Below are 15,408 nucleotides of genomic sequence, written 5' to 3'. Positions count from 1 at the left end.
AAGCTCAACTTACTCCATATATCGCAAAAGCAATCCATTTCTTTGGACTTTTTTAAAACTTGAAATGCTGACACTCCACAGATAATATCAGCTGAGTTGCCTCGCCAGCATTCTTGCATGCTTCATCTATTTAAATCACAAGTTTCTTGTAACCAATTAACATGAATTATAAGATTCCATTGTTAATCATTTGCCAATAAAAGTTTATTCTCCACTGTAGACGTTCAAAGCCTTACTCGTGATGCTCGCCAGTCAGTAATTACTGTCCGAGAGTGTGGCAAGCCTTGGTCCTCATTCACATGCCCTCAGTCAGAATATCTGTTCTATGGCATTTTGCCCAGGATAAAACTCAACCTCTTTCTACAAAAACCTTTAATAAGAACATAAGAAATAGGAGCAGGGGCAGGCCATACGGCTCCTCGAGCCTGCTCCGCATTCAATAAGATCATGACTGATCTGATCATGGACTCAGCTCCACTTCCCTGCCTGCTCCCCATAACCCCTTAGCTTTCCATTTGGTCTTGCTTTTTAACCCAAGTAGTGGAAGCAGAACTGACCCATATTCCGAAAGATAGAAGGATATCTAGAAGAATAGCTGACAGGGTTAGATAAAGTAGGGTGGGAGGAGCTCATGTGGAACATAAACATCAGCATGGACCTGTTGGGCTGAATGGCCCGTTTTTAAATTAAAAAAAAAATTGTTCCTGGAATGTGTGGGTCGCTGGCAAAGCCAGCGTTTATTGCCCATCCCTAATTGCCCTTGAGAAGGTGGTGGTGAGCCGCCTTCTTGAACCGCTGCAATCCAAGTGGTGTAGGTGCTTCCACAGTGCTGTTAGGGTGTTCCAGGATTTTGACCCAGTGACAATGAAGGAACTGCGATATATTTCCAAGTCAGGATGGTGTGTGACGTGGAGGGGGTCTTTCAGGTGGTGGTGTTCCCATGCGCCTGCTGCCCTTGTCCTTCTAGGTGGTAGAGGTCGCGGGTTTGAGAGGTGCCGCTGAAAAAGCCTTGGCAAGTTGCCGCAGTGCATCTTGTAAATGGTACACACTGCAGCCATGGTGTGCCGGTGGTGGAGGGAGTGAATGTTGAAGGTGGTGGATGGGGTGCCGATCAAGCAGCTGTTTTGTCCTGGTGTCGAGCTTCTTGAGTGTTGTTGGAGCTGCAATCACTCAGGCAAGTGGAGAGTATTCCATCACACTCCTGACTTATGCTGTCGATTCTATGTAATTCTATGATCCTCAAAGATTTAAGACAAACATGTTTAAGTTCCGTGGCTACCTAGTGGTTTTGTTGCATCACGCTCATTACCATATCCATCACACTCTACCATATCCCTGCTACTTTCAACTGTAGACACTCCATCCATTCCTATTATCTCATGGAGCTTAAGATTTTAGTGTTACTAAAAGATCTGATCAGGCCTCAATTTTCCTTCTGCGGAAACTTCAAGACTAAATGATACAAGCCAGTGACTCTGGCTTACACTGCATCATATATGGGAACCTATGCAGCGAGACAGGGCGAAGTAATATGGAGTCAGAAACAGATGGTAGAAAGGTAAAAAGCAATAGTGGAATGCCGAGTAAACAAAGGCTAGAAACAAAAAGGGCTACACTACATCATAATTCGAAAAGGACAAAGGGTGTTAAAAAAACAAGCCTGAAGGCTTTGTGTCTTAATGCAAGGAGTATCCGTAATAAGGTGGATGAATTAACTGTGCAAATAGATGTTAACAGATATGATGTGATTGGGATTACAGAGACGTGGCTCCAGGATGATCAGGGCTGGGAACTCAACATCCAAGGGTATTCAACATTCAGAAAGGATAGAATAAAAGGAAAAGGAGGTGGGGTAGCATTGCTGGTTAAAGAGGAGATTAATGCAATAGTTCAGAAGCTTGGATGATGTGGAATCTATATGGGTAGAGCTGCAGAACACCAAGGGTAAAAAACATTAGTGGGAGTTGTGTACAGACCTCCAAACAGTAGTAGTGATGTTGGGGAGGACATCAAACAGGAAATTAGGGGTGCATGCAATAAAGGTGCAGCAGTTATCATGGGTGACTTTAATATGCATATAGATTGTGCTAACCAAACTGGAAGCAATATGGTGTAGGAGGATTTCCTGGAGTGCATAAGGGATGGTTTTCTAGACCAACATGTCGAGGAACCAACTAGGGGGGAGGCCATCTTAGACTGGGTGTTGTGAAATGAGAGGGGATTAATTAGCAATCTCGTTGTGCAAGGCCCCTTAGGGAAGAGTGACCATAATATGGTGGAATTCTACATTAGGATGGAGAATGAAACAGTTAATTCAGAGACCATGGTCCAGAACTTAAAGAAGGGTAACTTTGAAGGTATGAGACGTGAATTGGTTAGGATAACATAAGAACATAAGAATTAGGAACAGGAGTAGGCCATCTAGCCCCTCGAGCCTGCTCCGCCATTCAACAAGGGCGTGGACTCAGCTTCACTTACCCGCCCACTCCCCATAACCCTCAATTCCCTTATTGGTTAAAAATCTATCTATCTGTGACTTGAATACATTCAATGAGCTAGCCTCAACTGCTTCCTCGGGCAGAGAATTCCACAGATTCACAACCCTCTGGGAGAAGAAATTCCTTCTCAACTCGGTTTTAAATTGGCTCCCCCATATTTTGAGGCTGTGCCCCCTAGTTCTAGTCTCCCCGACCAGTGGAAACAACCTCTCTGCCTCTATCTTGTCTATCCCTTTCATTATTTTAAATGTTTCTATAAGATCACCCCTCATCCTTCTGAACTCCAACGAGTAAAGACCCAGTCTACTCAATCTATCATCATAAAGTAACCCCCTCATCTCCGGAATGAGCCTAGTGAATCATCTCTGTACCCCCTCCAAAGCTAGTATATCCTTCCTTAACTAAGGTGACCAAAACTGCACGCAGTACTCCAGGTGCGGCCTCACCAATACCCTGTACAGTTGCAGAAGGACCTCCTTGCTTTTGTACTCCATCCCTCTCGCAATGAATGTTGAGCTCCATAGATTGGCGAATGATACTTAAGAGGTTGACAGTGGATGGGCAATGGCAGACATTTAGAGACCACGTGGATGAACTACAACAATTGTATATCCCTGTCTGGCGTAAAAATAAAAAAGGGAAGGTGGCTCAACCGTGGCTATCAAGGGAAATCAGGGATAGTATTAAAGCCAAAGAAGTGGCATACAAATTGGCCAGAAGTAGCAGCGAACCCAGGGACTGGGAGAAATTTAGAACTCAGCAGAGGAGGACAAAGGGTTTGATTAGGGCAGGGAAAAGAGAGTACGAGAGGAAGCTTGCAGGGAACATTAAAGATGGACTGCAAAAGCTTCTATAGATATGTAAAGAGAAAAAGGTTAGTAAAGACAAACGTAGGTCCCCTGCAGTCAGAATCAGGGGAAGTCATAACGGGGAACAAAGAAATGGCAGACCAATTGAACAAGTACTTTGGTTCGGTATTCACTAAGGAGGACACAAACAAAAGGGGTCAGAGGGTCTAGTAACAAGGAAGAACTGAGGGAAATCCTTATTAGTCGGGAAATTGTGTTGGGGAAATTGATGGGATTGAAGGCCGATAAATCCCCAGGGCCTGATGGTCTGCATCCCAGAGTACTTAAGGAGGTGGCCTTGGAAATAGTGGATGCATTGGCGGTTATTTTCCAACATTCCATAGACTCTGGATCAGTTCCTATCGAGCAGAGGGTAGCCAATGTAACCCCACTTTTTAAAAAAGGAGGGAGAGAGAAAACAGGGAATTATAGACCGGTCAGCCTGACATCAGTAGTGGGTAAAATGATGGAATCAATTATTAAGGATGTCATAGCAGCGCATTTGAAAAGAGGTGACACGATAGGTCCAAGTCAGCATGGATTTGTGAACGGGAAATCAAGCTTGACAAATCTTCTGGAATTTTTTGAGGATGTTTCCAGTAGAGTGGACAAGGGAGAACCAGTTGATGTGGTATATTTGGACTTTCAGAAGGCTTTCGACAAGGTCCCACACAAAAGATTAATGTGCAAAGTAAAGCACATGGGATTGGGGGTAGTGTGCTGACGTGGATTGAGAACTGGTTGGCAGACAGGAAGCAAAGAGTAGGAGTAAATGGGTACTTTTCAGAATGGCAGGCAGTGACTAGTGGGGTACCGCAAGGTTCTGTGCTGGGGCCCCAGCTGTTTACATTGTACATTAATGATTTAGACGAGGGGATTAAATGTAGTATCTCCAAATTTGCGGATGACACTAAGTTGGGTGGCAGTGTGAGCTGCGAGGAGGATGCTATGAGGCTGCAGGGTGACTTGGATAGGTTAGGTGAGTGGGTAAATGTATGGCAGATGAAGTATAATGTGGATAAATGTGAGGTTATCCACTTTGGTGGTAAAAACAGAGAGACAGACTATTATCTGAATGGTGACAGATTAGGAAAAGGGGAGGTGCAACGAGACCTGGGTGTCATGGTACATCAGTCATTGAAGGATGGCATGCAGGTACAGCAGGCGGTTAAGAAAGCAAATGGCATGTTGGCCTTCATAGCGAGGGGATTTGAGTACAGGGGCAGGGAGGTGTTACTACAGTTGTACAGAACCTTGGTGAGGCCACACCTGGAGTATTGTGTACAGTTTTGGTCTCCTAACTTGAGGAAGGACATTCTTGCTATTGAGGGAGTGCAGCGAAGGTTCACCAGACTGATTCCCGGGATGGCGGAACTGACATATCAAGAAAGACTGGATCAACTGGGCTTGTATTCACTGGAGTTCAGAAGAATGAGAGGGGACCTCATAGAAACATTTAAAATTCTGACGGGTTTAGACAGGTTAGATGCAGGAAGAATGTTCCCAATGTTGGGGAAGTCCAGAACCAGGGGTCACAGTCTGAGGATAAGGAGTAAGCCATTTAGGACCGAGATGCGGAGGAACTTCTTCACCCAGAGAGTGGTGAACCTGTGGAATTCTCTACCACAGAAAGTTGTTGAGGCCAATTCACTAAATATATTCAAAAAGGAGTTAGATGTAGTCCTTACTACTAGGGGGATCAAGGGTTATGGCGAGAAAGCAGGAATGGGGTACTGAAGTTGCATGTTCAGCCATGAACTCATTGAATGGCGGTGCAGGCTCGAAGGGCCGAATGGCCTACTCCTGCACCTATTTTCTATGTTTCTATATATATATCACCCTCTTAAAAAAAAAAAATCAGCTTGTACTAGTATTTTTTCCAAAAGCCCTTTCCTTATAACCAGCCTGCTTTAGCTGCTTGGTTGAGAAAGTTGAGAACACAGACTTAATATAATCTCAAAAGTTGTCTGTGCCTTCAACACTAAATACAAAGTTTTTCAAATGTCACTGTCCAGGCCGCTTAAGGTGTCTTTAAAATTTACACCCACCAACTTTCCCTCCAAATAGGGTCTCATTCTTCAAAAATCACATCACCTCTTCAGCCGATATTGTCACACCTCACCTGTGAGAAATACTGCAAACCTGGAGCTTATTCTCTGAACCTGAAGCTTCACAAGACAGCAGAGATAGTCAGGCTTCACCTGGCACCTCGAATCACACTCGTGGAACGGGAGAACTTCCACAATATTCGCTGTAATCTTTCGAGTCAGCAGAGAAATCTTCCTCTTAGCAGTATTGTCCTCCCTGTATCAATAATTCATATTGTTACACACACAAGGAAAGTAAATACATTCTGTCAATAAAAAAAAATCAATTCAAATGTTATTCACCAAAACACTTGGTCAGAGTTCTTTGTAATCAACACAATTCTGCCATAAAAGAATTTGCAGATATAGCGTACATTTCATATCCTTAGGACATCCCAAAACACTTCACTTTAGTGTCAGCTGTGGCTCAGTGGGTGGCACACTCACCTCTGAATCAGAAGGTTGTAGGTTCAAGTCCCACTCCAGAAGTTTGAGCGCAAAAATCTAGGCTAACACTCCAGTGAGGTGCTGAGGGAGTGCTGCACTGTTGGAGGTGCCGTCTTTTAATGAAACATTAAACCGAGGCCCCGTCTGCTCTCTCAGACGGATGTGAAAGATCCCATGCCACTATTTTGAAGAGCAGGGGAGTTATCCCCGGTGTCCTGGCCAATATTTCTCTCTCAATCAACACCTAAAACAGATTGGTTGTAAAGCGCATCGAACATAAGAACATAAGAATTAGGAACAGGAGTGGGCCATCTAGCCCCTCGAGCCTGCTCCGCCATTCAACAAGATCATGGCTGATCTGGCCGTGGACTCAGCTCCACTTACCCGCCCGCTCCTCGTAACCCTTAATTCCCTTATTGGTTCAAAATCTATCTAACTGTGATTTGAATACATTCAATGAGCTAGCCTCAACTGCTTCCTTGGGCAGAGAATTCCACAGATTCACAACCCTCTGGGAGAAGAAATTCCTTCTCAACTCGGTTTTAAATTGGCTCCCCCGTATTTTGAGGCTGTGCCCCCTAGTTCTAGTCTCCCCGACCAGTGGAAACAACCTCTCTGCCTCTATCTTGTCTATCCCTTTCATTACTTTAAATGTTTCTATAAGATCACCCCTCATCCTTCTGAACTCCAACAAGTAAAGACCCAGTTTACTCAATCTATCATCATAAGGTAACCCCCTCATCTCTGGAATCAGCCTAGTGAATCGTCTCTGTACCCCTTCCAAAGTTAGTATATCCTTCCTTAAGTAATGTGACCAAAAATCGAGACGTCCTGAGGTTGTGAAAGGCACTATAGAAATGCAAGTCTTTCTTTTCTTTCTTTCACAGGCAATGAATTGCTGCTTCTTAAAAAAAAAAATTGAACATCATCTGAAAAACATCAAAGCAGTAGTCCCTCAGTATTGTACAGAAGTCTCTGGAGTGGAACTTGAACCCACAACCTTCTGACTCAGAGGCGGAAGTGGTACCAACTTAGCCACGGTTGGCACTCAAAAGAAAGTTTGTTAATTGCTGAGTTATTTAAGGCATCACTTTGAGAACAGGGCACAGATCGGGGTAAGATACGTAGGCGGGGAATTTGCGGTCCTGATGATGGGAAACTGGCAGCATTCGCCGTCATTTCGCCGTTGAAACCGACCGCAACAACAGGATGTAGCACATGTCCAGTGCAATGCGGAAATGTTGAAGTTGCGGCCTATCATTCACTGCTCCTCTACAGGCTGCGCTGCCAAGCAAAGGTCATGGGCCTGAAAAACTCATTTTAATTTTGTACGGTGTCAAATTTATCCATTTTAAATCAAAATTAAAATTAAGAAACTTAATTTTGTTTATCTTTATTTCAGGTTTGCCTTTTTCCCCATGCGACAGCCCCAGTCTTTGCTTTGCTCTCTCTAACATTTTTTTAAAAAAATTTACATTTTAAGAGCTTACCCACTTCCTGGTTTGCTGTCTGAGAATTCTGCATTTTGATTGGTTGCTTAAGACAGCCTGCTGACGTCGCAGCAGCTCTTTGCTGGGAATCCCCTATAGTTTCAGCAACGCGTCGGGAAAGCCCAATCGCTCGCCACAGAGATTGAGAGATGTGTGGGGGTCGGGGTAGGCGGGCCAATAACTGAGGCCGACCACAGCATTACTAGTTCTCACGGCCAGGCATAATCCACCCTGTATTTATAACCCTAGCGTGCTCCCAATAACATGGGTTAAAATGATTTTATTTAAATGACAGTTTTGACTTCCCCTTTCAAGTCACGCTTTACAAAAACGGAGCGACTGCTGCCAACGACCAGAAGTTGCGCAGAAGCATACTGCGCATTTATCTGGAACCACAAGCTTTTTTTCCACGGAACATTTTTGACCGGAATTTTCCTCACAGCCCGCTCCCTTTCGGAATTTCCCCGCTCCCCATATTTTTTAAAATGTAATTTTTTTAAATAAACGACCCCGTTCCTGTGATGAACCGGCAGTGCGCATGCGCAGCCCGCTTCCGGTTCGTTGGCCGCAGTCCTTTCTAAAACGACAGGGAGAAGATTTTTCGCTACCCACTGTGGGGCTGAAAGATCAATTGCTTTGCGTCGTCTCCCTGCTGCCGCAGTCCCCAGACCGCCCTCCGCAGCGGCCAGATCCCGAGCCCCGCAATGCCACTGCCAGCAAGCTCACTGACAGAATAGTCATCGCAAACCAACCTTGCCATCTCCTTCAGCTTTTTGAGTTCTTTGAAATGAATCAGCCACCTCCATTTACGCTCTGAACTCAGCTGCTCCAAGAGGTCGGAAATCTGTTGCAAATGTTCTGATTGAGCAATTCAAAAAAAAAGAGAAAAATGCTCATTAAAAATGTAAACGCTGGAATTCCCTCCCTAAATCTCCCCAGTTTTAATTCCTCCTTTAAGACACTCCTAAAACATCTCTCTTTGACCAAGTGGTCACCTGCCCCAATTTCATCTTGTGGGGCTTGGTGTCAAATTGTGTTTGATAATCGCTCGTGTGAAGTGCGTTGGGAGGTATCACCATGTTCCAGATACTCTGTAAATACAAGAAGTTTTTTTTGATAAATTCACCCACCAGACACTCCCATTGAAGGCGGGTGGGCTGGAGATAGGGCTACAACAGTAGCACAGATTCTCCAAGCACGGCTCCCTGCTGGGAATGTGGGGCCAGTGAGAGCTGGAGTACTCTTGAGCCTCTACCACCCTTTCAGGCAGTGAGTTCCAGACCCTCACCACCCTTTGGGTGAAGAAATCTCCCCTCAAATCCTCTCTCAACCGCCTACCAATTACTTTAAATCTAATGACTATCGCTACTGTTCAAGCTGGTGTCCTGTTGATGTTGTTTCTCACAGCTGAAATAACTGGCTAAAAGTGAACAGAAACAGGCAGAATCAAACAAAAAGGATTCCAACAATAAATCGGAGGCCCTGAAGTTATACATAGGGAGCTTCTGTATGAACTAATGCCCCCGTCAGCAGTTCCCATCTGCAATAATTTAGTGACGCTATTAACCCATTTATTTTAGATGGATTATGAACATAGGAATAGGAGTTGGCCCTTCAGCCCCTCGAGCCTTCTTCACCATTCAATTAGATTGAGGCCGATCTGTACCTCATCACCATTTACCTGCCTTACCTCCATATCCCTTGATAGTTTAAACCTAACAAAACTGATGGGATTAATGTTCGCACTAGAGAGAGAGGAACTTCAGACAAAACCCAGATAGGTTGGGTTTGTTTTCATTGGAACAGAGGAGGCTGAGGGGAGACCTTATTGAGGTATATAAAATTATGAGGGGCCTAGATAGAGTGGATAGGAAGGACCTATTTCCCTTAGCAGAGGGGTCAACAAGTGGGGGCATTGATTTAAAGTAATTGGTTGGAGGGTTAGAGGGGATTTGAGGGGAAATGTCTTCACGCAGGAGGGTGATGGGGGTCTGGAACTCACTGCCTGAAAGGGTGGTAGAGGCAGGAACCCTCACCACATTTAAAAAGTACTTGGATGTGCACTTGAAGTGCTGTAATCTACAGGGCTACGGACCAAGAGCTGTAAAGTGGGATTAGGCTGGATAGCTCTTTGTCGGTCGACACGGACACAATGGGCTGAAATGGCCTCCTTCCGTGCTGTAAATTTCGATGATTCTATGAAAAGATTGTTGAGCATTCATACATTAGTATCCCACAGTGTCATTTCAAGGCCAGAACGGTTTACAATCACTGGATTTTAATTGTGAAACAACCTCTTTACTGCCATCTTCTTTTCCCTTTCCTGTATTAAAAACCAAACACATTCATAAGAACATAAGAATTAGGAACAGGAGTAGGCCATCTAGCCCCTCGAGCCTGCTCCGCCATTCAACAAGATCATGGCTGATCTGGCCGTGGACTCAGCTCCACTTACCCGCCCGCTCCCCATAACCCTTAATTCCCTTATTGATTAAAAATCTATCTATCTGTGACTTGAATACATTCAATGAGCTAGCCTCAACTGCTTCCTTGGGCAGAGAATTCCACAGAATCACAACCCTCTGGGAGAAGAAATTCCTTCTCAACTCGGTTTTAAATTGGCTCCCCCGTATTTTGAGGCTGTTCCCCCTTAGTTCTAGTCTCCCCGACCAGTGGAAACAACCTCTCTGCCTCTATCTTGTCTATCCCTTTCATTATTTTAAATGTTTCTATAAGATCACCCCTCATCCTTCTGAACTCCGACGAGTAAAGACCCAGTCTACTCAATCTATCATCATATGGTAACCCCCTCATCTCCGGAATCAGCCTAGTGAATCGTCTCTGTGCCCCCTCCAAAGCTAGTATATCCTTCCTTAAGTAAGGTGACCAAAACTGCACGCAGTACTCCAGGTGCGGCCTCACCAATACCCTATGCAGTTGCAGAAGGACCTCCCTGCTTTTGTACTCCATCCCTCTCGCAATGAAGGCCAACATTCCATTCGCCTTCCTGATTACCTGCTGCACCTGCAAACCAACTTTTTGGGATTCATGCACAAGGACCCCCAGGTCCCTCTGCACCGCAGCATGTTGTAATTTCTCCCCATTCAAATAATATTCCCTTTTACTGTTTTTTTCCCCAAGGTGGATGACCTCACACTTTCCGACATTGTATTCCATCTGCCAAACCTTAGCCCATTCGCTTAACCTATCTAAATCTCTTTGCAACCTCTCTGTGTCCTCTACACAACCCACTTTCCCACTAATCTTTGTGTCATCTGCAAATGTTGTTACACGACACTCTGTCCCCTCTTCCAGGTCATCTATGTATATTGTAAACAGTTGTGGTCCCAGCACCGATCCCTGTGGCACACCACTAACCACCGATTTCCAACCCGAAAAGGACCCATTTATCCCGACTCTCTGCTTTCTGTTAGCCAGCCAATTCTCTATCCATGCTAATACATTTCCTCTGAATCCGCGTACCTTTATCTTCTGCAGTAATCTTTTGTGTGGCACCTTATCAAATGCCTTTTGAAAATCTAAATACACCACATCCATCGATACACCTTGATCCACCATGCTCGTTATATCCTCAAAGAATTCCAGTAAATTAGTTAAACATGATTTCCCCTTCATGAATCCATGCTGCGTCTGCTTGATTGCACTATTCCTATCAAGATGTCCCGCTATTTCTTCCTTAATGATAGTTTCAAGCATTTTCCCCACTACAGATGTTAAACTATCCGGCCTATAGTTACCTGCCTTTTGTCTGCCACCTTTTTTAAACAGAGGCGTTACATTAGCTGCTTTCCAATCCGCTGGTACCTCCCCAGAGTCTAGAGAATTTTGGTAGATTATAACGAATGAATCTGCTATAATTTCCTTCATCTCTTTTAATACCCTGGGATGCATTTCATCAGGACCAGGGGACTTGTCTACCTTGAGTCCCATTAGCCTGTCCAGCACTACCCACCTAGTGATAGTGATTGTCTCAAAGTCCTCCCTTCCCACATTCCTGTGACCAGCAATTTTTGGCATGGTTTTGTGTCTTCCACTGTGAATTGTTTAAGGTCTCAGCCATTTCCACATTTCCTATTATTAAATCCCCCTTCTCATCTTCGAAGGGACCAACATTTACTTTAGTCACTCTTTTCCGTTTTATGTATCTGTAAAAGCTTTTACTATCCGTTTTTATGTTTTGCGCAAGTTTACCTTCGTAATCTATCTTTCCTTTCTTTATTGCTTTCTTAGTCATTCTTTGCTGTCGTTTAAAATTTTCCCAATCTTCTAGTTTCCCACTAACCTTGTCCACCTTATACGCATTAGTTTTTAATTTGATACTCTCCTTTACTTCCTTGTTTATCCACGGCTGGTTATCCCTTCTCTTACCACCCTTCTTTTTCACTGGAATATAATTTTGTTGAGTACTATGAAAGAGCTCCTTAAAAGTCCTCCACTGTTCCTCAATTGTGCCATCGTTTAGTCTGTGTTTCCAGTCTACTTTAGCCAACTCTGCCCTCATCCCACTGTAGTCCCCTTTGTTTAAACATAGTACGCTCGTTTGAGACACTACTTCCTCACCCTCAATCTGTATTACAAATTCAACCATACTGTGATCACTCATTCCGAAAGGATCTTTTACTAGGAGATCGTTTATTATTCCTGTCTCATTACACAGGACCAGATCTAAGATAGCTTGCTCCCTTGTAGGTTCTGTAACATACTGTTCTAAGAAACAATCCCGTATGCATTCTATGAATTCCTTCTCCAGGCTACCCCGTGCGATTTGATTTGACCAATCGATATGTAGGTTAAAATCCCCCATGATTACTGCCGTTCCTTTTTCACATGCCTCCATTATTCCCTTGATTATTGCCCGCCCCACCGTGAAGTTATTATTTGGGGGCCTATAAACTACACCCACCAGTGATTTTTTTTCCCCCTTATTATCTCTAATCTCCACCCACAATGATTCAACATTTTGTTCATTAGAGCCAATATCGTCTCTCACAACTGCCCTGATATCATCCATTATTAACAATGAGCTTTACAATTCTTTAAATTTCCAAATCTACTGTAATGAAGGGATTTGCCTGATGTAGTAACCAGGAATCCATTTGTTAGTTTTGATTTCAATGAGGGAAAACTTCAAAAGGTGCATAATGGAATTAGAGCAGATATGAAGAGCAAAGTCGAGACGGCTCTACCTGTTGACTCTGTTCCCCATTGAAAGGAAACGATTAAATAGCCACACAGAATTTTAACCATCCAACTGGATAGATCATTACCTGTATGGGGTGGGAGTACTCAATGCTCTGACCATCCATTACACTTCCATCGGAAAAGCTTGCTCTTGTGGAGACTCAAGACTGGGTTGTATTCCTTCCTACTGGCATTTGATCAAAGGCATCGTGAGGTGTACGAGTTTACCGGTGTCCACACCTGGTTATGTTACATTTTTTTTCTCCAGAATTTTCAGAAGATAGCCACGTGACTAATCTAATTTGTAGATTGGATTCAAATTTTCTGCGTCCATCCAAGGCATTGAAATATCGTTGAGTTTTCTTTTTGGTGAAAGCCAGTTGGCAGTGCTACACATGGTGTTTGGAACGGTAACAGATCTCCTATTGTAAAGTGCCATACATCAGCACTGACACGGTAATCCCATTTTATGTCAGCAGCGACACCCAACAGCTTAGCATCTGAAGCTCAAACACGCAAACATCCCCATCGCATTTCTTTAGAAACACTTCTTTAAAAAAAAAAATGCCATCATTGAAGCTAAATTTAAGCTTCTTCTGTACTCTGGACTCAGCACCGTAAGAAAGATTATAGCCACTTATTGAGAAATATATCCTGAACTTCACTCAAGGAAAGTTTGTACATGTTGAAAAAGGGGATCATCGACTGCACCTACCTGGGGCCACAGTGTCCAGCACAGTCCCATCAGAGACAACAAAGCCTCCCGAACTAAACAACTCTTGGAATGTCTGGTCCTTTATGTCCCCGGGATTATCCACTCCAACAAACTGAACGCATGGCATCTGTTTCAGTGCCGTCAAATGAGGAATCTGGGAAACGGTCACAAAAAATATTATTTCAACATGTGTCGAACAGGCGACAGGAGGAAAGTTGCTTCAATGCGCACTGGAGCTATTTCTGGATGATAGACTTCCAGGGGGTTCATTTTAACCCAACCCACCAATCGGGACGTCGATGGGATCGGGTGCAACACTGGTTGTACACCCCAGGCAATACTGGGCAGGGTGGAAAACCAACATTCCTTCGGTTTCTCACCCAGAGAGTTGGGTTGAAACAGCCCAGCAGAGCCCAGGGTCAGACTCCTGCAACACACACACTTATCAGAGAAAGCTACATTCTTGTCCTTTCCAGGTGAAGAGGCAGTCCTGATGATCACAGGCCCTCACAGTCACACTGCCCGGCATCATCTTTGTTCCATTTCAACTGGAGTTGTCCCTCATATTCCACTGGTGACTACATCAAAGTAGGTGTCTGCTAACTAAAGCCATTGGGCTGAATTTTAATGGGAACACGGGTTGGGGCAGGTGGGGGGCGCATCAAAGCATTTGGGAAACCTGGGAGAACGTTGGGACGTTTTATTATGTTAAAGGTGCTAGATAAGCGCAAGTTGTTGCTGTATCGAGGAGGATCAAGAGCTCTATGTGTGACCCGCCTGGAGTGGGAATACTCTGGACCTGCAAAGTATCCCGGAAGAGTTAACAGGCACGAAACGTCAGAGGGGTGGGTTGCTCAAGCAGAGGAATGGCGAGTTTTGAGGCAAGCTGACTGCGCTCGGAGACAAGAGTGAGGGAAGATACATTCCAGAGGTGGTCAGACGCCAAGCAGTGGAACAGGGACGCAGACCGGAGAAACAGCCAACTGCCCTCAGGGGGAAACCCTATTGGTCTGCATTGGTCCAGCAGATACACAGTTCGCAACTGGTATGATGAGGACAAGGGCCGAGGCATATCGGAGGGAAATCCGCGGCAACAACAGGCACTGTGGAGCAAGGGGTCACCACAGAGAATCAGATAAATTTACAGCACGGAAAGAGGCCATTTCGGTCCATCGTGTCCGTGCCGGCCGACAAAGAGCTATCCCCGCCTAATCCCACTTTCCAGCTCTTGGTCCTCTTGAGGAAAGACAGAAACTAAATGTGTGCGGGTAACTTTTTTAAAAAATTTGTTCCGGGATGTGGGCATCGCTGGCAAGGCCACGTTTATTGTTAATTGCCCTTGAGACGATGGTGGTGAGCCACCTTCTTGAACCGCTGCAGTCCGTGTGGTGAAGGTGCTCCCACAGTGCTGTTAGGGAGGGAGTTCCAGGATTTCGACCCAGTAACGATAAAGGAACGGCCGATATATTTCCAAGTCAGGATGGTGTGTAACTTGCAGGTGATGGTGCTCCCATGTGCCTGCTGCCCTCGTCCTTCTTGATGGTAGAGGTCGTGGGTTTGGGAGGTGCTGCCGAAGAAACCTTGGCGAGTTGCTGCAGTGCATCTTAAACATGGTACACACTGCAGCCACGGTACGCCAGTGGTGGAGGGAGTGAATGTTGAAGGTGGTGGATGGGGTGCCAATCAAGCGGGCTGCTTTGTCCTGGATGCTGTCGAGCTTTTTGACTGTTGTTGGAGCTGCACTCATCCAGGTAAGTGGAGAGTATTCCATCACACTCCTGACTTGTAGATGGTGGATAGGCTTTGGGGAATCAGGAGGTGAGACACTCGCCGCAGAATACCCAGCCTCTGATCTGCTCTTGTAGCCACAGTATTTATGAGGCTGGTCCAGTTAAGTTTCTGGTCAATGGTGACCCCCAGAATGTTGATGGTGGGGGATTCATTGATGGTAATACCGTTGAATATCAAGCAGAGGTGGTTAAGCTCTTGCTTGTTGGAAATGGTCCTTGCCTGGCACTTGTGTGGCACGAATGTTACTTACCACTCATCAGCCCAAGCCTGAACGTGTCCAGGTCTGGCTGCATGCGGGCACAGACTGCTTCATTATCTGAGGAGTTGCGA

General features: G+C 44.9%; 1 protein-coding gene across 1 annotated transcript in view; it reads right to left on the bottom strand.

Moving 5' to 3' along the window:
- Positions 1-15,408, bottom strand: part of LOC139278420 (uncharacterized) — a 110,293-nt gene that overhangs the window by 5,190 nt on the left and 89,695 nt on the right. Inside the window, exons 21-23 of the mRNA XM_070897175.1 lie at positions 13,288-13,441; positions 8,123-8,228; positions 5,469-5,650 (exon numbers count right to left, since the gene is read on the bottom strand). Coding sequence (XP_070753276.1) covers positions 5,469-5,650; positions 8,123-8,228; positions 13,288-13,441 — 442 coding nt within the window. The remainder of the gene's footprint in view (positions 1-5,468; positions 5,651-8,122; positions 8,229-13,287; positions 13,442-15,408) is intronic.

This window comes from Pristiophorus japonicus, chromosome 13 (assembly GCF_044704955.1).
Source record: "Pristiophorus japonicus isolate sPriJap1 chromosome 13, sPriJap1.hap1, whole genome shotgun sequence".
Taxonomy (NCBI): domain Eukaryota; kingdom Metazoa; phylum Chordata; class Chondrichthyes; family Pristiophoridae; genus Pristiophorus; species Pristiophorus japonicus.
Note: the sequence above shows the minus strand (reverse complement) of the source record. Positions and strands in the feature narration are given on the sequence as shown.